At 39.7% G+C, this 23,636-nt stretch overlaps 1 protein-coding gene across 2 annotated transcripts in view; it reads left to right on the forward strand.

Annotated features, from left to right (window-relative positions):
• Nucleotides 1-23,636, forward strand: part of eeig1a (estrogen-induced osteoclastogenesis regulator 1a) — a 41,177-nt gene continuing 17,541 nt past the window's right edge. Inside the window, exons 1-2 of one of the 2 annotated variants that reach the window (XM_074671318.1) lie at nucleotides 1-89; nucleotides 180-474. In XM_074671318.1, coding sequence (XP_074527419.1) covers nucleotides 332-474 — 143 coding nt within the window. In that variant the 5' untranslated portion in view covers nucleotides 1-89; nucleotides 180-331. The other variant, XM_074671319.1, reaches the window with a different exon arrangement.

Here is a 23,636-nt window from a genome sequence, read left to right on the forward strand (position 1 = left end):
AAAGAAACGAAGCTGTGGTCCGTCTTTTTCTGTCATTTCTGTTGTTGAACCGCTGAGGACGAAACTCAAGAGACCCGAAATGTCTCCTGGTGAGTCTTCCTCAACATTTCACCCCCATTTTCCAACATTTCATGACTTTTCTGACTCGTTTTTAGAGCAAACTCTTTGATTTGTTTCAGATTTCAGTGCTGAATCATCTCTGGAGAAGCGGAGTTCGTGTGAAAACACGGACTAAAAACAGCAGCAGGACTCTTTCCTTTGCGCAGCCACTTCGTACAGAGTATTTTTGTAGGCTTTAGTTGTATTTTTATGCTGGTGGACACACTTGGAGATGGCTTTCTTCGTGAAAAAGAAGAAGTTTAAGTTTCAGACCCAGCTGACCCTGGAGGAGCTGACCGCTGTGCCTTTTGTCAACGGAGTGTTGTTCTGCAAGCTGCGGCTGCTGGATGGAGACTTCGTCGCTACTTCTTCCAGGTGAGAAGACAAACAAATCTGACACAAAACCCTCATGAAAACTTCTTAAAGAGGCGTTTAAAATGCATTAAGAGCAATGAAAAACAGATTGTTCCACTTTGAAAGCCACTTTAAAGCATTTTTAGAGCTTTATCTGCTTTTATGGAGCCATACAGTGAATTTATGGACTTGTTGGAGCTTAATGGAGCTTGTTAATCCTTTACTTGTGGTGTTTTTGCTGTGTTCATGATGCTGAGCTGCCAGGTTTTAGACTTTATTTTGGTTTGTTTGTGCTCCTCATTTGGAGATTTAGCAGAGTTACATCATTTATCATCTGTGTTGTTGTTGTTGTTGTTGTTGTTGTTGCTGTGCTGCATCTCTTTTTCTCATGCACATCACTCTGTGTTTGCAGCCGGGCTCAGTGACTCTCTGATTTGGGGTTAGTCACATTTAAAAGCAGGGTGTTTCCATGTTAAGTGGCCTCTCTGTGTATCTGCTCTGGCACCTCAGCCGGACAACCAGACTAAACACGACCAAAAACCCTCTCTGGAACCAGTCTGCACCGGTTAAATGAAGAGTCCGCTCTCCAAACACTCCCTGGATCACTGCTCTCTGCTGTAAGCTGTAGTTTTGTGGTCAGATGACAGGAGGATGTGCTGGTTGGGGTTGTGAGGATGCTTTTTATTTCTTCATCTGCATCGCACGTCTCCAGATTATCTCTCAGCGCTCTGAAAACAACTTTCATCTCCTCTCCTCTGGATCTCCAGATGAGATCTGACAGCCCTGACATGTCCCCAGACATCTGCTGAAGAGTTTTACATATTTTATTGTGGAGCCAAAATGAAATGGGACTAAACTCCACAAATTTACTCACAGGGCTGCCTCCAAAGCAACTTTATGAACAAATAATTCACAGGTTAAACATGTTGAAGCAGCTCTGTGCTGATAGGATTTTAATCTGTGAAAACCACATTATTACACAACTTCTCCAAAACTCTGAGCATCGTTTTCTGGTTATTTAGGTCTGTAAAAAGGTTTCGCTTTGCAGTTTATCGATAAAGACAAACACAATGGCTCGATTTTACTGGGTACATGTCATCCTGTCATGTAAATTAGAAATATAAAATAGGCCTATTTAGTCTGTTAAATAAAAAAAGAGCCATTTTCCCTCAGCTCACCTGGATTAAAGTCATTCTGGAGCCAAAAAAACGACTTTATCTTCACAGTAAAAACTGTACAGTGAATAAATTTCTACAAATAGTTAAAATCCAGTGAATAAATATTGAGGCGGGAAGTCAATTTTCAATTAGTGAAATTTTACATGTGATTTCTTGTTTTCTTATTGTTAATGAATTCACAAAAAATAGCCCAAAAAATGTTTAAAAAAATTGCAATTTTTTGAATTAAAAAAAATGTTAAGATAAAAAATAAATTGTAAAAATGTGCAAAAATTGCAAAAATAAATTTATTTATTTTTTAATTTTGAAATTAAAAACATGTAAAGATAAAAAATAAAATGTGAAAGTGTGCAAAAATTGCAAAAAAAATTGAAACGACCAAAATTTGCTTAATTTTAAAAAATACTTTTTTTTATTTCAAAATTTTGTGATAATTGCACTTAATTCAACATTTTAAAATTTTGCAATTTTTTTCTTTAAAATTGTAACATTTTGCAAAAATGTCAAACTATTATGAAATTTCAAAAACTTGCAAAAAATAAGATTTATCAAGTTGCAAAAATTCCATACTTGTTGATAAAATACTTGAATATGACAACATATATTGCAGATAATATTGCAGTTTAAGATAATACTGTGCTGTTTGCTGATGTCCTGCCTCGTATCAATTTTTTAGAAAAGTTTCAAAAATGTAAAAAAATGCAAATTTATGAAAATCAAAGAGAATGAAAAAAAAAAAATAGTAATTAAGAAAAAATTGCAAAAATTTTTGAAATGACCAAAATTTGCAAATTTTCAAAAATGTATTTTTTAAGTATCAAAATTTTGCAATAATTGCACAAAACTCACCATTTAAAAACTGTGCATTTTTTCTTTGGTACTGCAAAAGTTTGTTAAAATGTCAAACTATTATGAAATTAAAAAAAAAATTGCAAAAAAAGAAAAATTAATGAAGTTGCAAAAAATCAAAACTTGTCAAAGAAATACTTGAATATGGTAACATATATTGCAGATAATATTGTGTTTTTTGCTAATGGCTATCTACATATCAAGCATGTCTTTTTGTATTCTTTTTGTAGATGTAGTTATCTTCCCAGGGCTGTAAAACTTGAGGTTAGCCACAGGTGCATGGAAAGTTGGTGGATGTTGATGTTGTAGGAGGTGAAGTAGAGTGGTGGCAGGCTTTATTGACAGATGGGATGAAGATTTGTGCTCTCTATGATCCTCCTGATAGGATTGAAAACAAACACAGGGACGTTGAAAGTTTCAGTGTTTGTGGAGGAAGCAGGAGTGAAAAAGTGAGACCCATTGCTGAGGGGAATTGTGGGTTTGATGAAAAACTTTCTCTCAGAGACGTGACTCATGAACCTTCTCCTAAATGATGCAGACGGTTTGTTCAACATGACTCAGCAGATTTCTCTTTCAGCAGGTCCAGCTGGGACAAACCTCGACCTGCGTCAGACACACTGAGACTCAGACGTGACTGAAATGTCCCTGTCTTTAGCTGTGCCGTGTTTTGTTGATGACTTTCCTTCTTTGGATGCACAGACGTCCTCTGTGCTCCGTCTCTGTCTCTTCATGGTGTGTGTGTCTCTCAGGCTCTGACCCACTTTGCTGCCCTCGTCTTGTAAAACAACACGAGTCGGTGAGTTGAGAGTTTTACTGGCAGAGACGCTCTGAGCTGCTTCTCCACACGTATCAGACGTCTGTGTGTGTGTGTGTGTGTGTGTGTGTGTGTGTGTGTGTGTGTGTGTGTGTGTGTGTGTGTGGTTTGTGTTAATGCCTCATCAAACCGGCTCCTTTCCCTTTATTGAGTCTTTCTCCTCCTCCTGCCTCGGCTCAGGCCTGTTAAAGCTGAACTCCCGGAGCGGATGGAGGCGTTTTCTCTGCATCCTTAATAAAAGTTGATCTTCCTCTTCGTGCGCCCTCCACCTCTCTGCCGTCACGTAGCATCCTCCTGCTGCAGAGCCTGCGTGTGTGTGTGTGTGAGGGACGTAAACACTCACAGATCTCACTCATCTGGATCAGTTTGTCTTGGAGCGGATGTTTCCGTTTTGGTACCTTTCATCCAGGAGGAAAGCTCCTCCTGGGGGGTGGAGGTTATCTCCTCTGCTGATTCAGAGAGCGACGCTGTTTGTGATAAACACGGTCAGACTGATAAGTGATGCTTTAAAGAGTTATGAAGGACACGCACTGACGGCACATTCATGGAGAGCAGGGCCTTTTTTTCACTGACTTTATTTTGTAGGAACAACAAATTTAAGGGGAAGGAAAACTGAAAATTCCCACATTTCTAAAGCTGGAGCTTAGAAATATTCAACTAATTTAAGATAATGTAGGACTATAATGTTTCTGCTTTTGTTCTTTTCATCTAACTGATTACTGTAAAAGTCAGAAAACACCTGAAGTCTGCAGGTTAACAATGTCCAGCTTGTTTTGTAAGTGAGGCTACCATTAGCAACGGTTAGCAGTTAGCAGAGCTAGCATCACATGCCTGTGCTGGCTCCTTATGTCTCTGGAAGGGATAGGTACTGAATTAAGTACTTTAATAGGTATTGTCAAAAGTACTGGGTACCAGTTCATGGAAAATCAAAAGGTACCATGTTTAGGTCCCTAAACGCATCCTTGTCACTGCGAGGGAGTAAGAGTAGGAGATTTTCCATACTGGACATGAACACAGCATTGCAAGTTTATATCTTGAAGAATAAATATGTTTAATTAAAGAAATTTGAGTTTTTATTATCACTAACTTTTATTAAACGGATATTTTTTACTACATAAACACAAAAAAGTACCGGAAAATTGGTACCGTTGGGCACCGGTACTGTTTGCCAGGTACCAGGCATCGGTGCCGTATCGGTTCAATTGTGCAAGGCACCGATCCGTAGTCTCTGTTTTTTTTTTAATTTAACATACTTATCCTTCATTATATAAACTTGTAATGCTGTTTTCATGTCCAGTATGGAAAATCTCCTACTCTTTCACTCCCTCACAGTGACAGGGATGCCTTTAGGTACCTAAACAAGGTACCATTTGATTTTACATGAATCAGTACCCGGTACTTTTGACAGAATTTGGTTGGTACCTATAAAAGTACCTAACTTGGTACCCATCCCTAGTTATATATCAGTTTTGACAGCCAACAAACAACTTAATCTTTAATTGTAGATCTACACACCAATGAACCACTCTGTGCAACAACAAATCTGTGCCTGTTTACATCGGGGTAGTAGAGCTTTAGAGTATAATGGCAGCAACTCAGCTTTTTCCATAAAGGGTTTCAAATGTTGAACACTAAAATAAGATTAATATGAGACATAGAAACCCTGAACTGAAGCATATTTCACTTTTGGATAAAGATATATAACAACGTCTTATAATGTGGTGTATCCTGATGTAACGGTTTGTATTTTATTATAAAAACTGTTATTTTGTGTAATCCTGATATATATATTTTCAGTAAATTTGCAAAAATTAGCTAAAAAATAATTAATAAAAATGACAAAAAATATGCAAATTTGTGAAATTTGAAAAGAATGTAAATATAAAAAATAAAACGTCAGAAATTAGCAAAAACTGCAACATTTATTGAAATAACTAAAATTTGCTTAACTTTTAAAAATGCGTTTTTTTCATTGTAAAATATCTTCTTTTTTATTTCAGAGTGAGCAGGGGGAACTTATTTATCAGGCACTGCTCATACAAAGACAAAACGATAACATTAGCATTAAAAGAGTGTATGAAGGAAAGGGCTTTAAAATATTAAAACAATAGTAAGATCAGAAAGAAAATGTTTGATTAAGGAGCGCAGATGGCCTGGTGGTCTAACCAGGGATCCCTATCCCCAACCCTTAGACCAGGGGTGTTTAACCTGTGGCTCTGGAGCCTCATGTGGCCCTTTGACTCCTTAGCAGTGGCTCCTTGTAGCTTTAAAAAATATTATTGAAATAAAGAATTATTATTTTTCTTACAGAGGGTATTAATGCTAACTACACAGACACTAAGTAAAATATTAATGCATTTTTTTTTTACTAAGAATACATCACCTCTTGAAATAAAGCTTTTAATTTTTTGCAATTTTTTTTGCAATTTTTTTGCATTTTTTTATTTCAATTTTTTGACATTTTTGCAAATTAAGAAAAAAAAACACATTTTTTAAGATTAAGCAAATGTTTGAATTCTTTTTATAAATCCCCCTCTTTTGCAATTTTTAGAAAGTTTTTCAATATTTGGAAGTTAAGCAAAATTTTGAAATTGCATTATTTTATTTTTTTTCGCAAAATTATAACATCTCAGCAAGTGTTTTGAAATATCAAAATTTTGTAAATTTTTTAATTCATTTTTTTTTTATTTATTTATTTATTTATTTATTAATTTTCAACTTATTGAAACTTCATAGGTTACATTTGTGAAATTATTAAAAATAAAAAAAACTAAGAAATCACAAAACACACACTAAAACTTCTCGTTTAGATAATGATTCACCAGATTTTACGCTTTTTTGTCTTGATGTGAAGATAAAGTAGATTTTGTGGCTCGTGACTTTAACTCAGGTGAGCTGAGGACCAAACTGAATAAAATGCGGGTCCCCTAATGGGTCTGAGCTGTAATGCAACCATCTGCCACTATAGGAGCTATTGAGTAATAACTAACCACCTGGATGTAAACAAGCACAGATGACAGGTTGTATGCTATAGTGCAGACAGATTGAAAACAGCTGAGCTAGCTCTGCTGGTGTTAGCTACACTCTGACTGTTAGCATCTTTACCTGCAGACCCGTTGGCCGGTCATTAACTCCCAGGTGAATCCTTTCAGATCAGCCTGGCTGTATTGAACGTGTCCCTGTTAGCGGATGCTAACTCTCAGACCCATGTGATCCGTCAGAGATAAGCCTGAATGACGAGCCAAAGTCTGAGCTCTTATTAGATAACAGATTCAAAGTTGTTTTTGGACATTAAAGTTGATTTAATGACGCAGAGACATGATGAATCTCTGGTTCCCGTCTCCGATCTCTCAGTGATAATATTTTCTTTGTCTGTGAGCGATAACAGCCTCTTAAAGCGATCAGACTTTCTTTCTGCTGAGAACATAACAAACCTCCGTGCCCTTCCCCGGGCGTGTGTCCTCAGCGGAGAGGACTGATGTCCAAGGCCACCCAGAGGTCACGCTCCTCTCTGGAGGTTATATAACAGCTCAGGCTCCCTCCTCCTCCTCCTCCTCCTGCTCCTGCTCCCTCCATCTCAGTGATCATCTCTGCTGCTGAAAACAAGGCCCTCTCAGAGGAGGCGGCGATGGCGCGGGACGCTCCCTGTGCGGCGGACACAGATTAGGGTTATGTCACAGATCTGACAGACCGGCTCTTTGTTCGGGGGCCTCGCCTTGTTGTTGGTCGGGAACAGAGGGGGGATTTAACAGCCAGCGCACACACATGAAAACCTCCCCGGGTCCCAGGAGGGCCTGGGGGACGCGGGGCGTCACATGCCGTGTGACATGTGAGCGCCCGGCTCTGTCATTATCACGACACGTCAGGGCGGCGTGCATCCGTCTTTGGTGATATCTGCTGACGGTGCCACGACGTCTGTGATCTGATGAAGTTCAGCTGCAGAAAAACACTTTAAGAGAGTTTTAATGCTCAAACATTTAACTGTTCACACTCTCTGCGTGCTAAATCAGATCAGTCTGTACGGGGAGCAAAAGCAGGAGGAACACGAGCAACGGCTCCTCAGCTCCTCGACTCCCGGGATGGTAGATTCTGACTTCGGCTGTATTTGTACTTATTATTTTTACTTATCTAAAGATTTAGACCTGACTCTATGAAGTTTTTTTTTTATTATTCAGAGCTGAAAGTGAGATCTGTCATTTTTGTAAACAACCCAGGAGTGTTGGTACAAACTGTTCACTGAATCTGAATCAGAAAATTGTATCCCAGTTGAAACTCATTTTTCTGGTTTTGATGATGTAACCGTTTTAATGACCAATCCCACGGCTCACAAAGCTCCTCAGTGTTCAGCCTCCTGAGGTTAAAAGGTTATTTTACAGATTAACTGATGTAACACAGAGCAAAGTGTTTTTATATCAGCTGAACAACATTAGCTCAGTATAACTGAGGTAAAAGGAATTAAAGAAAACTCCTCGGGCAGTTTTCCTTTGACTTCAGGAAGAAGCAGCGCTGTCCTCAGTTTGATCTGGTAAAGCCTTATATTAAGCACAAAGCATTTTCTGTTAATCCTTGATCTGTTTGGATAATTTTTCATAATACATGAATCAATGGAAAATATATCAAAGTGACCAACGGTCTTCAACCTGTGGCTCTGGACCCTCATGTGGCTCTTTGACTCCTTTGCAGTGGCTCATTGTAGCTTTGAAAAATATTATTAAAATAAAGAATTTTTATTTTTCTTACAGAGGGTATTATTGATGATTAAAACTCTGACACTAAAAAAAATCATGCATTAACTTCATTAATTTGTTTGTTTTCCACCGACTATCCTCACGCATAATTTTATGAAATTTTTTTTAAAAAACAACTTTTTTTCATGCCATACCTCCTGAAATAAATAAAAGACAAAAAAATGTTTTTGAATGTGTTATCTTTGGAAATAGAATAATAACAATAAAAAAATATTTTTCATGGGTTATCTTGAAATTTTTAAAAAAATTCATGCATTATCTTCTGAAATTTAAACAAAAAAGAAAATAAGAAAGGCATTTTTTTACGTACGTTATCTTTTTTAAAAGGAAAAACAATGATAAAAAATATTTTAAATGCTTACCTTTTTTTTAATTTAAAAAAAAAAAAGATTTTTTTTTATGTGTTATGTTCTGAAATTTAAAAAGAGACAAAACCCCCCAATTTTTTTGACGTGTTATCATTTTAAATTAAAAAATGAGATTTTTTTTTTCATTTTTTTCAAATTACAAAAAAGAAACAAATTTTTACGTTATCTTCTGAAATTAAAAAAAGAGAAAACAAAAGAAAAACATTTTTTTTTACATGTGTTGTCTATTTCAAATTAAGATAGAATGATATTGATAATAAAAATATTTTTCATGTGTTATTTTTTGAAACAAAAAAAATGCAAATTAATGAATTAAATTTTTTTTAAGTTTTGCAATATTTTGAAATCTCAATTTTTTTTTATTTTTTTGCAAATTTATTAACAAAAAAAATATTTAACACCACATGTACGATTGCTTTAGTTAAAAAATCTTGTTGTTTTGATTATTATTCACTACATTTTAACTATGCAAAGAATTATATCCACTTTTTTGCCTTTATAATGAAGATAAAGTCGATTTTGTGGCTCCTGAATGACTTTAATCCAGATGAGCTGAAGCTAAACTTTACTTGGAAACTTTGGAAGTAAAGGATGCAGACCTCTGATTATGAGGAATAATTTACCACTGATAGTGAAAAAGCAGCGCTTAATTGTTCATGGTTTATCCTCACGTTGTTGTCCTAAGTTTGTGCACACATTATAGGTTGATATATTCAATCAGAAATGACGAAGTCATACTACCCTCTCCTCTAAAGCTCACTGTCTGCTTTTCATCAACAATCTATAGCTTTAAGAAAGGGATTGTGTTTTTTTCAGCCTATATTATGTCCCTCTGGTGCCCCCATAGTATCCTTGCATGATTTACAGTTTGAGACCTGCACCTGTGTGTGGATCCCTATGCGATGACAGTCGTTTTAACAAGTCCCCTGAGGATGAAGATCAGTGAAGATCTGCACACGCTCAGTGTGGACATCCAAACAGTTTTATGGAGAAAAATAATTTAAAGAAGACAGATAATTGATGTTAAGTTTCAAGCACCAAACATATGAATGATGGCAGCCATCCCTGGTGTTTCATGTCAAATCTTTGGAGGTTTTTCTGAGTCCGGTCAGCCTCACAGGCTCTGCAGACGTCAGATTTGCAGATGGATAAAGTTTTTTCTTCCCCCTCTCTGCAGCTTTAAACCATCTGGTCTCCATCCTGATTTGGCAGAAAGCTTGATTTCAGCGGCGCTGGAGTTCAGGCTTTATCAGCTGGACCTCATTTTTTCTGTTTGACATTTAAAGGAGGGGAGACCTTTGGCTGATGGTTTTATGTATACAGCTTCAGACATCTTTACGGCAAAGCCAGGGCGAGGTGCCAGCTGTAAACACTGAGAAGGCAGGGAGGGATTTTCTTTGATGCTGCTGGAGCGACGTGTCGAACAGAGCCAGGAATGGGAATAAGAAAACCAGAGAAGGAGACTGAGGAGATTTCTGTGCTCGAGTGGTGAGAAAGTTCAGGAATGTTGGAGCAGAAGAGGCTGAAAACACCTGAGAGGAAGGTGTGGCTGGATGATCAGCTCTGAGAGGCTGCAGGAGGAGTTTGTGATGTGGTGACGTGGACGGAGTGGGTCCATATCCTGCACAGATGCATGAACACACACACACACACACAGCGTGCACTCACGTGTTCAGTAAGAGACTTACTCCACGTTACTCAAACACAGAGCGACACGGTTTGCGGGGTCAGACCAGGTTTTCTGCAGCACGAAGTGAAGTTTTAGCTGAAATCCATCTGAAGCCTGGTTTTTCAGTCCTCGAGTCGGCTGATGAGTCCCAAACTGGATCCCAAATCCAGTCCAGATCCTCATCTGTTTTCAAGCAGAGGGAAAGGAAACTGCCTGGTCACAAACTTTCCCATGCTGCACCCAAACAGCACACTTCAAAATGTCTCTGAAGAGGCTAAAGCCAAACACACAGAGTGCTGTGACAGAGTTTGACTTTTTGTTAGCCTCTTTGAAAAGCACATAGTGTGAAAGATCATACTGCACTCATAAAGGCAGGACAAACTGACTTAAAACTTAAAGCATCTCCAAAATAAGCCCTCAGTTTTTACAAGGTTGTAGATTAAAAGCAAATTATTCATAGATGCTCCTCTCTCTGTAACAGACAGATCCAGAGATTAGTGTATCCAATAGGAGACTGTTTTCTATGGAAGAAGATTAGGGCCACTGGGAAAAAAAATTAATTACAATTTTTCTGTGATTAAAAGTCAGGATTCTGATTTTTTTTCTTAGAATTCTGACTGTAATTTCAGGATTTTGGAAAAAAAATCTCCAGATTTTTTAACTTCTGTTTTCTCTGAGAAAAGTTAGAATTTTAACTTGTTTTTCAGAATTCTGAGGGAAAAAAATCAGAATTCTAAAAAAAAAACAGAATTCTGAGATCTAAGAAAGAATTCCGGAATTTTTTTTAGGAAAACTAACAACAAGAAAAATTTGGACTTTTTTTTATTCAGTGGGTCGAATCCTCTTCGGTATTTTTATTTTCTGCATTCACAAATAAAACAATTGGATCCTTAACTTTTTTGATCGCCCATGCTACTGCTTATGATGCTAACAACCACAAAGTTTTACCCACGTATCATCCAGGATCCATGTGGATTACTATGCATCAACGTAACACCCTCAATATCCTGTAAACCCCGTCTTTTCCTCTTTATGTAACTGTTTGAACCTTCATGCTAGCTTGAATAGTTGAGGAGTTACAGTAATTTAAAGATGCACTCGTAAAATCACTCTAAAGCTAACCTAACTGGGCATATGACCCACCCTGTTTGGTGCCCTGAAGCAGAAATGCTTTAAACTTTCTAAAATATCCTCACCAGAATTTTTTTGTCTCATGCGATGAATCCCACCTGCTGTTGGAGGTTTATATTAATCTGTACAGGTTGAGCAATAATCCAGCTCTGAACCCGCTTCTTTTGATGAGTAATAGTTGTAACCCAAAGATTACACGTGAGGTTGTGAAACTGTGGAATGACCCTTTAATTTGGCTGATGATACCAGGAACGACCGATCACTAATCATCTTTGTTTTCTAAATCCAGCTTTAGCTAGAGCCTGGCTCTGAACTGGTCCAGTAGTCTGGGGTGTTTCCCTGTATGAAGGTCTAGGATGCAGTTCTTGGGACCCTTAAAAGTACCAGGAACTTTGGGGTGGAGCTGGCAGAGCTTCCTGGCTGTCAGGAACACTTGACTGGATTGAATTGTTGTTAACGGCCTTGTGGAAGTTTTCAGTGAGTCATCGACTTCAGGCTGTTCCCAAAGGTCTCATATTACACAACAATAAAAGAAATGTGATGGAGCTGGCTCTGGGTCCTCACAGAGCTGTTGTTTTTCCTCATGTATCAGTCAGTTTGATGCATTTCTAAACATGTTGGACCTGCAGGACTTCAGACCCTGAAACGGCTCCCTGGTGGATTCTTAAGCCCTCGAAGCACGCTGCACTTTACATACCGCTGTGTGCTCACATGTTCCCCTTAGACCCAGTCTCCACGCTCGTCAACATGTGGGTGACGTCATTATGGGATAAAATTTGCATCTCGTGCTCTCTCTGCAGCAGGAAGTTTACATTTAGGCTGAAGGCGCTGTAAACTGAATCAAAACGTGCAGATTTACATCAGGGACAGGGAGAAGTTTGTGTTTACATGTCAGGAACATACAGGAAGACAAACAGGAACATACATGGAGTATTTTTTACACAGTGTTTACTATTTTCACATGTGTGAGCACAAAACATGTACAAGGACATGTAAACTTCCTTTAACACACAAAACATGTCTGGGAGTGGATATTTTTTGGTGTGAGAAACCAGAGCCAGCGGTCTCAGCAGGCTGCACTGACTCAGGGTTTGGGGATTGGTGATGGCACAAGAGACTCCTGTTTACCTGCTCACACAGGTGATCTGATCCCTGTGGACGGCTGTCTTCCTCCTTCTCTGATATCTTAGTCAGACAAAGTTCCCCAGGGATGTTTGAAAAAGAAAAACAGATGCCTCCCCTTTCTCACTTTTGTCTTTAAAAAGAAACAGCATGCTTTTTGGAAGTCATGGACAAGTTGCTCTACTTCTACTGTTGTGGACCAACTACTAACTACATAATACATGGTTCTGCTGGTTGTTTAGTTAACATTTTAAATTTTTTTAGTCACTAATCTTGAAAGTAAACTAGAATCCCAGTGAGAGTCACGATTTTATAATATAATTTAATAATTTTATAATATAATTTTTATAATTTAAATTAATATAATAATAAGTAAGTAATAATAATAATAATGACAATAATAATAATAATAATAATAATAATAATAATAATAATAATAACAATAATAATGATAATAATAATAAAACTTTATTTATACAGCACCTTTCCAAAAACAAGTTTACAGGGTGCTTTACAGGCAAATAAAGAAAAATACACAACTCAATTACATATCAAGACAAAATATCAAACAAGGATAAAAACAATGAGTAAAATAATATGAGAGCAACAATAGAATAGAATAGAATAGAATAGAACTTTATTGTCATTGTAACAAGTACAACGAAATTGAAGTCACAGCAGCAATCAAGAAAACCAAAGTAAGAAAGTGTATAGAACGTGTAAAAAGGTCAATAAAATAAAAAAAAAATATATAAATAAATAAATATAAATAAACAGAATAAATAAAAGTGATAATAATATAGTTTATAATAAATAAAATAATAATACATACATAAAAGCATAAGCTGAAAGAACTCATTAGTAGGAAGCCAACCTATACAAATGGGTTTTCAGTAGTGTTTTGAATATATAAGAAGGTTTTGAGTTTCTAATCTGAGTAGTCTGGACCAATCAGGTGTCTGTATGGAGAGCAAAAGCAGGAGGAACACAGCACAGGGTAATAACAAATTTGCACCATGATGTTGTTAAAGAGATGTTGATCACAAGAAAACTAGTTTGTGTTTCAGCTTTATACGTGAGGGACGTGAGGGTGTTAACCACTGAAATCACCTTTTTACCTAAATAACACCAATTTGACAGATGGTAAATGACTCACAGGTTTGTGAGAGATCAGTGAGTGGATGGGAAACATCAACAAATGGACAGACATCCAGTGGATAGATGTTTTTAGAGCAGCGTGTACCTCGGTGCTTATGACTGCATTATCCTCTGACACTTACCAGACTGTGAAATATAAAGCCATAAACTGGTGTCACTAAACCAGAAACCCCCCGAACCAAAGGGATTAAACTAGTTTCACTTTGAACACAAATCCTCCACAGTGAGACCATGTTATATCCCTGGCCCAAAACCAACTTTTTCATTAAATACCCAAAGTAAAAACTGGATTTAGATTAATGCAGGTAAAATTATTTCTTTGCAGCCAAGCTTTGTTACCTGAGGCTGGATAAAAAAAAACACATTGACTAACACAGTGTCAGACGCCGCTGGTGTTTCAGTATGAAGCGTGACCCGATTTGATAGAAGCTGACTTTATGGTACGATATCGTTTCTGACAACTGTTTTTTTTTTTATGACGTTGACTGTTTATTGGTCTACAACTGTAGAAACTGTGTAATTTGAGAAGTGTTCAGTTTGTGTTTGTAGTCTGAGAGCTGTCGACCAATCAGGAGCATGCATGCAAAACATTGCATTTGCAGAGCATCAGCAGGAGTTCTAGAACTCTGACATCATCAATGACAGAATCCTTGGTCTCAGTTTAACCAACGCTGAAAATGTAGTTTGAATAGAAGAAGAGACAAACACCTGTCTCTGAAACTAGACGCTCCTCACTTCAGCCTGTGGTTAGTTTCTGAAAGTTAGAGGATCGACTGATAGAGCAGGAGTTAATGTTTGGTGTGTGAGTTCAGGAGTTCAGTGGAAACTCAGGCAGGAAGCGTTCCTGGACCTCCTCTGTGCTAACGCTACCTTATCAGACAAATGTCCCTGTGCTCAGAGTTTCTCTGAGGCGATGATAGGGACACTTTCTCTGACGCTAACACTCCTGTGTGTGTGTGTGTGATGTAAGCCAGGTTTGACATTTGTCCTGTGTGAGCAGAGACGAGTGAAAAGGAAGGAAGGAAGGAAGGAGTCCACGCAGGAGATGAGGAGAAGAGTTAGGGATCAACGGGGACGAGCGGCTTCACAACAGCTGTTTCCTGTTTTCATCTCACTTTTCCAGCAGTGTGTGTTTCGTGGGATGGGGAGGGAAGGGAGGTGTGTGTGTGTGTGTGTGTGTGTGTGTGTGTGTGTGTGTGTGTGTGTGTGTGTGTGTGTGTGTATGTGTGTGTTTGGGGTGTGTGGGTGTTTTGGACATGACTCCTCTGGTTCCTCTCCAGGTTATCGTAATCTTTCCTCCTCAGTTCGGGGGGATTCCCGTGGAAACTGATGGTCAGAGTCTCTCAGCTCAAACACAGAGTACTCAGGTAGGAAGGAGGAGGGTTCCTCTGATGTGGGCCACACCATGGTTCAAAGGTTGTTAATGTCAGCGAGTATCGACCTGGAGACCTTTGGCTCCACCAACTTCCTGTGTGACTCCTCGCCCCCTCCTGGCTCAGCCGCCGGGGTCCAGCCTTACGTCACTGTCCGCTCTGCTCCCTCAGCACTCTGCGCCCTCTGTTTATCTGAGCCCTCCATGAGACCCGGCCCGGCCCGGCTGCTGTTTGTGTTTCTGCTGGGACAGAGGCCCCCAGAAGCTCAGCGGCCAGGACGGGAGATAAGGATCCCAGCATGGCGTTTCTGACATGTTGGATCATCACATGCTGGGGGAGGGGGGCTCAATCAGGGAAGTTTGTTTTAGAGAAACGATCAGAGCTTCAGTTTAAATTTTAGTACATCACAAAACATAAGAGACACTTGGAAAACCAAACTCTGGACCTGCCTTCTGCCTGTTTGGAGATTTATGGCAGCTTTTTATTATCTAGAAAAATTACTTTTAAACTAAAATAAAATTGGCTATGCAGATCTGTTTTACATGGCGTTTACTGACACATGCTCAGCATTTTTTGGTGAACTGAAATCGCAAACTTTTTAAAAGTTTGGATTTAAATTTCTGGAAACAAATTCCAGAAGACAATACTTAATAGATAATAATAGAATAAAACCTGGAAATGAATGATTAACTTAAGGAAGACAAAAATAATAACAAGTATTCTGGAATGAAATTAGTGAGAACAGATTCCGGAGTGGAATTTTTGAAAAAATAAGTTCTAGAATTTTTAGAATAACAAAATTGACATGAAACATTCCAGAATGGAAAACAAAAACAAACTACCAAAAACAGATCTTTGAACAAAGTTTATTAAAAACAAACTCCAGAATGATTTTTTGGAAACACAGCTGCTCTCATGGCTAATTTTAAGAGCGATTTGCAAATCCTCTGAAACCAGTGACATCACGGCCTCATTAGCATATTGTTCAGTATGTTACATAAACCCTGCTGTGACACCACTATGTGATGTTAAACAGAGTATCATGGATCAATTTTATGATGAAAGCAACATGATTTACATTTAAGTTAATGCTACATGCAACAGGAAATGGTTTGACCAAAGTTAAGATAAAACTTTGTTTGCGTTCACACATGATGCTCACCCTGAGAATTTCTGCAGCAGCTTCAAAGAAGTCTTTGAGACTATGATTAAGTGTTGTGCTAGAAGAAACTAGTCCAGGTGAAACAAAGCCTCCGTAAAGCAGTGGCTTAAATCCCCAGGGCCGTATTCTTCCTGAGGTTTGAATGCTGTAAACTCAGATTTAACCCCCCTCCTTCTTCCTGGTGTCCTTGTGGTTTTGTGGTTTTGTGGTTTTGTGGGTCACCTGAAAACCTCAGCTTCCCTGTTTGGTTTGCAGCTGAGAGCAGTCACTGCTTCTCTCTGTTTCTCCTCTGAGTCTCTGAGGAGAAAAACGTCTTCACTTCCTGTTTTCCTCTTCCTGATTTAAACTCTGTCTGGAGCCTCTTCCCTCTCTGTGGCTGTTTCTGCAGACTTACATCCTCTGTTTCTCAGCTCTGTGGCTCCTGGTCGCTGTGTATTCACATGTCCTGACATGAGTCCTGTTGGATAACTCTGTCTTTGACTCTTGGCCTGGTGCTGTGGTCTGGGCCAGGCTTCAGTAACTGGATTACTTTCAGACCTCTGATCTTCTCCAGCTTGTGTTCTGGTTGATGTTTTTGCTCTGAGGTTTGGAGGATGAGCTCACTTTGCTGTATTCTCCTGGGGACATTGAAAAGTTTTGACTGTGGTTGGAATCTGGATGGTGTTTAAATCTTGCTGAGCTGTCAGTCCTCCGTCTGAAGGATGCTGTTTGAGTGTAGAGTCGCTCAGAGTTCAGATGTTAGCTCTGATGTGGTGTAACCGTAGCTCATAACATGATAAAATGATGTCTGCAGGATGAATGCATGGAAAGAACATGCACAATGGCGCTCTTTGTGTCAGTCGTCCTCTGCAGGCGTTAGCGTGTCACGCTCAGATCAGCTCCTCTGTCACGGTGACCTGCTTCAGCTGCTGGGCGCCAAACTAGACCATCGTCTTCATGAACTCTCACAGAGTTCATGTCGGAATCCAAAATATGGAAACGTCACACTTTAAACTTCTGCTGAGTTTCTGAAGACGACGCGTCGTTGGAGTCAGTGAACATTTTTATCTCTCCAGTAGGAAGATTCAGCGTGTGTGTTTATCCAGGTCTGTTTCACAGCACAACCAACCCAGTGACTCACTGATGGGGGGGGCAATCAGATTCATCCCTGACAGACTGATACGACTTAAAAAGGGCCTGTCTAAATCTGGACTTATAAATATAGAAGTCGCTCAAAGTTGTTTGTTGTCACTAGGGATGGGAACCTTTCACATTTGAAATGATATGGTACTGATGCCCGATACCTGGCAATGGGTACCAGTACTCAACAGTACCACTTTTTGGTACTTTTTTGTGTTTATGTGGTAAAAAATCTTAATTTGTTTAATAATAAAATATTACATTTTTTCAATATAACATTTTTATTCTTCAATTTATGACCTTGTAATGCTGTGTTCATGTCCAGCATGGAAAATCTCCTACTCTTCCACTCCCATGGTACCTTTTGGTTCCACGTGAATCGGTACCCGGTACTTTTGACTGAATTTGGTCGGTACCTATAAAAGTACCTAATTCGGTACCCATCCCTAGTCGTCACAGATCTTAGAAATCAAACACTGAGCCTGATCTGATGGAGACGACTGGATTTGATGGGGCTCTTGAAGACGTTCCACCTTCAAGGTTCTTCAGTCCAGACAAGAGTTCCTAGTTGGGACAAAAGAATTATGATACTTGATCAAACTTACACGAGGCTACAACCGGCGCCCGAAGCATAGCTTTTTTATATTCCCTACAGCTGAAAGGAGGAGGGGGGACGGAGCGTACTAGCGCTGCGCGGAAGGATAAATGACCAGTTAGTTAGGTCCAGATAAATGTTTATACTTCCGAAGACTTAATGCACTTAAAAAATATTTTATGTATCGTACTCTTAGACTGTGGTATTACTTTTTGATTTGAGTTCTTGTAGGCAGAGAAAATAGCCTTTGAATTTGGTACCGTCTGTCCCTGTTAGCGCCTATTTCCTCGTCACCATCGATTAAAGTTTGTGTCTTACTGAGGGAGAGGAGACAACTTTCTACTGTATCTAATGTCCTTAGTGGTCACATAGAGCTCATACAACCCCACTTCAAAAAAACTGAACTGTCCCTTTAAGGATGAGGAGATCTCGAGTTGTGACCTACAGTACTCTAAGTGTAATACCATCACTTTCTTATAACCTGTGAAGTAGAAAAACACGTTTAACAGGTCTTCACAGGTTTGAATCTACATAAGGTTGATCTCTGACTCTGTCCACGTCTGAAAGATTGGTGAAAATGATGAACAGATGATAACTGAGCGCTCCTGGGTCAATTCTTCCTGTGAATACAGCTCTGGATTGGGAAAGCGTTAGACGTGGAGTTCCTGAAGCTGACGCTGATTAGAAAATATGGAGTTTGGTTAATCAAGCTGCAGAAACCAGAGCCAGAGTCTGTTTGGATCTCCTCTGATAGATTTCTGTCTAACACCTCCTCCTCCATCAAAACTCCAACATGTACTGCTGTAAGGAGCGAGCAGGAGAAATCTGAAGGAGGCAGGTGAGCAGAAACCTCTCAGAGCTTGTAAAACATAACGAGCGTGTTGCTGAGCTGCTGGCAGAGCGGCGGTGGCGGAGGCGGCGGTGGATTTGAGGAGTGTGAGGTTTCCATGGAGCCTGAACAAAGCCATCTGGACTGAGGAATGTGGTCTGAGAGCGCTCCCTGTTACACGCTGCAGGACCAGTGGTGTGGGTCCTGATAAGAGACACACAGTCTGTGTGTGTGTGTGTGTGTGTGTGTGTGTGTGTGTGTGTGAGGAGCTCTCTTGTTTCCAGGCTCAAACAGAGGAGGAGCAGAATCCTCAGTTTCCTCCTCTGGTCCAGAGGGTCAGTGGGTTTAGCTTCACACTAACATCAGTTTAAAGGTTTAATCCACAGTTTGAGGACAGGAACACGGAGCTGCTGGAGCAAACTTTGACATATTCACTGATGATCAGGAACCACAGGAGCTCAGGAAGGGCCTGGTGTTACATCAGATCTCAGACCCCATGGGAATGATTGTTTTCCTCCAGGTTTAGAGAGGGAGAGAAGAGGATGAATGGCAGTAAGTGTTGTAACTCCCTCCGTGTAGATAAACTCCTGCTGGCTGTCCTCGTGGTGAGGAGCTCTGAAGGTTTGGGGTTGAATGAGTTCAGGATTTCACCACGTTATCAAACCTCTGATCTCTGACTGATTTTTACTCTCACACCTCTGATGATGAAAAGCGTCTGTTTGATACTTTCATTTTTTCTGAAGTGGTATGTACTTCACAAAACTTTACTTTAGGATAATTGTCCACAAACTTTGCAGTTAGGTTTAGTACAAAGTCTTTGCATTCTGGATCAGTATGGTACGAGGAAAAATTAAAATGAAATCATAGTTTTCAGATATTTTACAAATCAAAAAGTACCATGCTTGAATTTCCTTTTTCTAATTTTTTGGAACAACACACAACTAAAACTCATGATTTAAAATAAATAAATACAATTTAGAAAAAAAACAGTCACTGAAAATACAAGCTTCCAAAAGTCATCAGACTTTCTGTTTGGTTTGAGCTTCAGGTCTTCGCAGAGCACCAAACCAAAACAGCCTTCAACTGAGACAGGTTAATAAAGATACGTAAAAATGTACTCATATAGTGATCACTGATTTTGTTTTTTTCTATTATTTATTTAAAACCAGTCTACTAAAATAATAAAGGAAATAATAAATGTAAAAATAATAAATAATAATAAAGTAAAACTTGCAAAACAAAAGAAAATATATACCACCCCAAAAAATAAATTGACAAAAAAACAAATAAATAACTGAATAAATTAATAAATAAATTAACTAATTAATTAATTAATTGATAACTAAATAAATAACTGTCTAAATAAATTAATAAATTAATAAATGATTGAATTCAGATGGAGAGTGTTGGTGAAGTGGTTCGATCAGACTGAAGTGAGAAAAGCTTAAAGAGGTTTAAAGAAAAGGAGAAGTGACTGAAATCTCACTGCATAAACAGATAGAGGAGGAGAAGATGGTAATGAAGGGGGAGGGGAGGTGTTAGGAGCAGCTGGTGAGGACTATAGAGGGTGTGTGTGTGTGTGTGTGTGTGTGTGTGTGTGTGTGTGTGTGTGTGTGTGTGTGTGTGTGTGTGTGTGTGTTTCTCTTTGTTGTACATCATTAGCTCCGTCTGTTTGATGCTGGAGCTCGCTCTGGCTCGTGGAGGATGATGAACAAAGAAACTAAACTACTTTTATCCTGTTTTCTTTAAACATAACTTCGACACAAATAGACCTTGACTTTTCCCTTTTTTTTCCCTTTTTTTTTCTTTCTTTTCTTTTTTTTTCTTTTTTTTCTTCTTCTTCCTACTTTTTATCCTTTTCCCTTTTTTTCTTTTTTTCCCTTTTTTTCTTCCTTTTTCCCATTTTTTTACTTTTTTTTCTCTAGTGTTCCATTTTTTCTTCATTTTTCCTTTTTTTTCTTTGTTTTCTCTTTTTTTTCTTTGTTTTCTCTTTTTGTCTTTGTTTTCCCTTTTTTTCTTTGTTTTCCCTTTTTTTCTTTGTTTTCTCTTTTTTTCTTTGTTTTCTCTTTTTTTCTTTGTTTTCTCCTTTTTCCCCTTTTTTTCTCTTTTTTTCTTCCTTCTTTTCTTTCTTTTTTTCTCTTTTTTCCTTTACGGAAGTTTAACTTCTAATCGAGTTAAATAATAAACAGTCGACCCTGAAGTCTGATGGTGGAAATTTGAAGAAGATTTTTTAGCTTCTTTGTGTCAGATTTCATCTTTAGATTTCCTGCTTCATACTTCTGCATGAAATCGCAGTTTTTTTTCTGTTGCAGACGCCTGTGCACGCAGCCTGACACGCTCCTCTTAAGAAATGTAACTATGCAATGAAAGAAGTCAGACCACGAGCATCGAGCCCTGTGATTGGTCCGCTGACCAGCATCGTTTTCCATTGTATCTCCTCCTTCCTCTCAGTAGCTTCTCTGTGATAAACAACAACAATCAGCCCATAAACAACATGATCTGAGGACCATACGAACCACACCGCCAGGCTTAGGGTTTATACTTCTGCATATTAACTTTAAACCTGGTTTATGCACAGAAAGGTTACCCTTACCCAGTGTGTCTCAGTCCTGGTCCTGGGGACCCCCTGCCCTGCATGTTTTAGATGTTACCCGAATCCAACACACCTGATTCAATGATCAGCTCGTTATCAAGCTCTGCTCAGCCTGATAACGAGCCATTCATTTGAATCAGGTGTGCTGGAGTAGGGTAACATCTAAAACAAGCAGGGCAGGGGGTCCCCAGGACCAGGATGGAGAAACACTGGCCTTACCTGACCCTGACCCTGAAGAGAAGAGGCTCCAAACGAAACCTGCACAGACGGTAACCCCAGTTTCTGACTGAGACTAAAACCTGCTGCAGCTGGACGTGTTTGTGCTCCTCGGTCTGTGACTCATGAGGTTAGTCAGCTAAAGTCAGCTCTGCTGGAAAATGAGACACATTTATGTTTTATTTTAGTGGAAAAACAAACGTGTCTCAGCCTCGTGCACAGCTTATTCCTGTCCCCTGGAAACACGTCTCAGACTCTCTGTGTCAGGCTGAAGTGTTTCTCTGACATTTGATGCATCCTCCCTTTAAATTAGAGTCAGGATCTAACAAAACAATCAGGTCTGACTCTCCACAGTAACACTGTGAGGAGCAGAGAGGAGCAGTGAGGAGCTGTGAGGAGCAGTGAGGAGCTGAGAGGAGCTGTGAGGAGCAGTGAGGAGCAGTGAGGAGCTGTGAGGAGCAGTGAGGAGCAGTGAGGAGCAGAGAGGAGCAGTGAGGAGCTGTGAGGAGCAGTGAGGAGCAGTGAGGAGCAGTGAGGAGCTGTGAGGAGCAGTGAGGAGCAGTGAGGAGCTGAGAGGAGCTGTGAGGAGCAGTGAGGAGCTGAGAGGAGCTGTGAGGAGCTCTGAGGAGCTGTAAGGAGCAGTGAGGAGCTGAGAGGAGCTGTGAGGAGCAGTGAGGAGCAGTTAGGAGCTGTGAGGAGCAGTGAGGAGCTGTGAGGAGCAGTGAGGAGCTGTGAGGAGCAGTTAGGAGCTGTGAGGAGCTGTGAGGAGCAGTGAGGAGCTGAGAGGAGCTGTGAGGAGCAGTGAGGAGCTGAGAGGAGCTGTGAGGAGCTCTGAGGAGCTGTAAGGAGCAGTAAGGAGCAGTGAGGAGCTGTGAGGAGCAGTGAGGAGCAGTTAGGAGCTGTGAGGAGCAGTGAGGAGCTGTGAGGAGCAGTGAGGAGCTGTGAGGAGCAGTTAGGAGCTGTGAGGAGCTGTGAGGAGCAGTGAGGAGCTGTGAGGAGTAGTTAGGAGCTGTGAAGAGCTGTGAGGAGCAGTGAGGAGCAGTTAGGAGCTGTGAGGAACAGTGAGGAGCTGTGAGGAGCAGTGAGGAGCTGTGAGGAGTAGTGAGGAGCTGTGAGGAGCAGTGAGGAGCTGTGAGGAGCAGTGAGGAGCTGTGAGGAGCTGTAAGGAGCTGTGAGGAGCAGTGAGGAGCTGTGAGGAGCAGTGAGGAGCTGTGAGGAGCTGTAAGGAGCTGTGAAGCTCTGTATCTGTGATTTACATGTGGAGGATTAAGGAGGCGTCACGCTGTTTTTAGGACTCCACAGACATTTGTCTCCTCGCTCAGAGTCCGTCTCTCAGCGAGTTTGTGGAGCGGCTCCAGAGAGGCTGTTTGTGATTTAAACTGGGAGAAACTTTTTCAGGGCGTTTATTAAATTACAGTGTGTCTTAAAGGGACGGTGTTTAACTGAGTGTGTGGTGAACAAAATGACGGTCATCACTGAGCCGGTAATAACGCTGTAACGTGTCCTCACTTTGTTTTTGTTTTTATTTAAAGCCTCTGGTGTAGTTATGTAAAAATAACCCGTCAGAGATGCTCGGTGTATTTCTGTCCTCGGTTAAGGTGTGGGCTCTGTGAACGGACGTCAGTTAGCGTCAGACCAAAGTAACTCCACAGGTTTTTAATTATCAAACAATCAGTTTGTGGTCTGTCGTTTCAAAGCCTGGGTTTAGCTCTGTGGCTAATGCTATCTTCAGTTTCTTTCACTCATAATTTCAGGACACCCACGTCTTTACAGGAGGACACCACCACAGCACAGAGTTCCCAGCTGGTTAACAGGACTGTAAATATTTGGGTTACTGTGGGCTTGGAAAGTCCTCACATGGAGCTGTAGGGCAGCCTCCATCCACTAGCTGAGGGTTTAATGCTACAGCGCTCTACTACCTGGATGTAAACAGTCACAGATGTCATGTTGTAGCGGTTTCCTCTATAAATGGAGAACAAGTTTATAGGTAGGCCAAAAAGGTAAATGAATATTGATCCCTCAATTAAAAAATGTAATCCAGTACAATTTCAAGTTAGCTGTTAAAAAATATAATCTATAACTTTTTAATTATTACAATATTAAAGTAATGTAACTGATTGCGTATAATTTTGGATTACTTTAATATTAAACATGCACATAAAGACAAGAGAGTATAAAAGATTTGTAGTCTGCTCAGTGAATTTTTTTAAGAAAACATAAAACAGTAAAATCTCCTTTTACACTTATAACAAATCAGGT

This window comes from Halichoeres trimaculatus, unplaced genomic scaffold (genome assembly GCF_033239565.1).
Source record: "Halichoeres trimaculatus isolate MK-OKI-2021-1 unplaced genomic scaffold, fHalTri1.1 fHalTri1_scaffold_5, whole genome shotgun sequence".
Taxonomy (NCBI): Eukaryota; Metazoa; Chordata; class Actinopteri; order Labriformes; family Labridae; genus Halichoeres; species Halichoeres trimaculatus.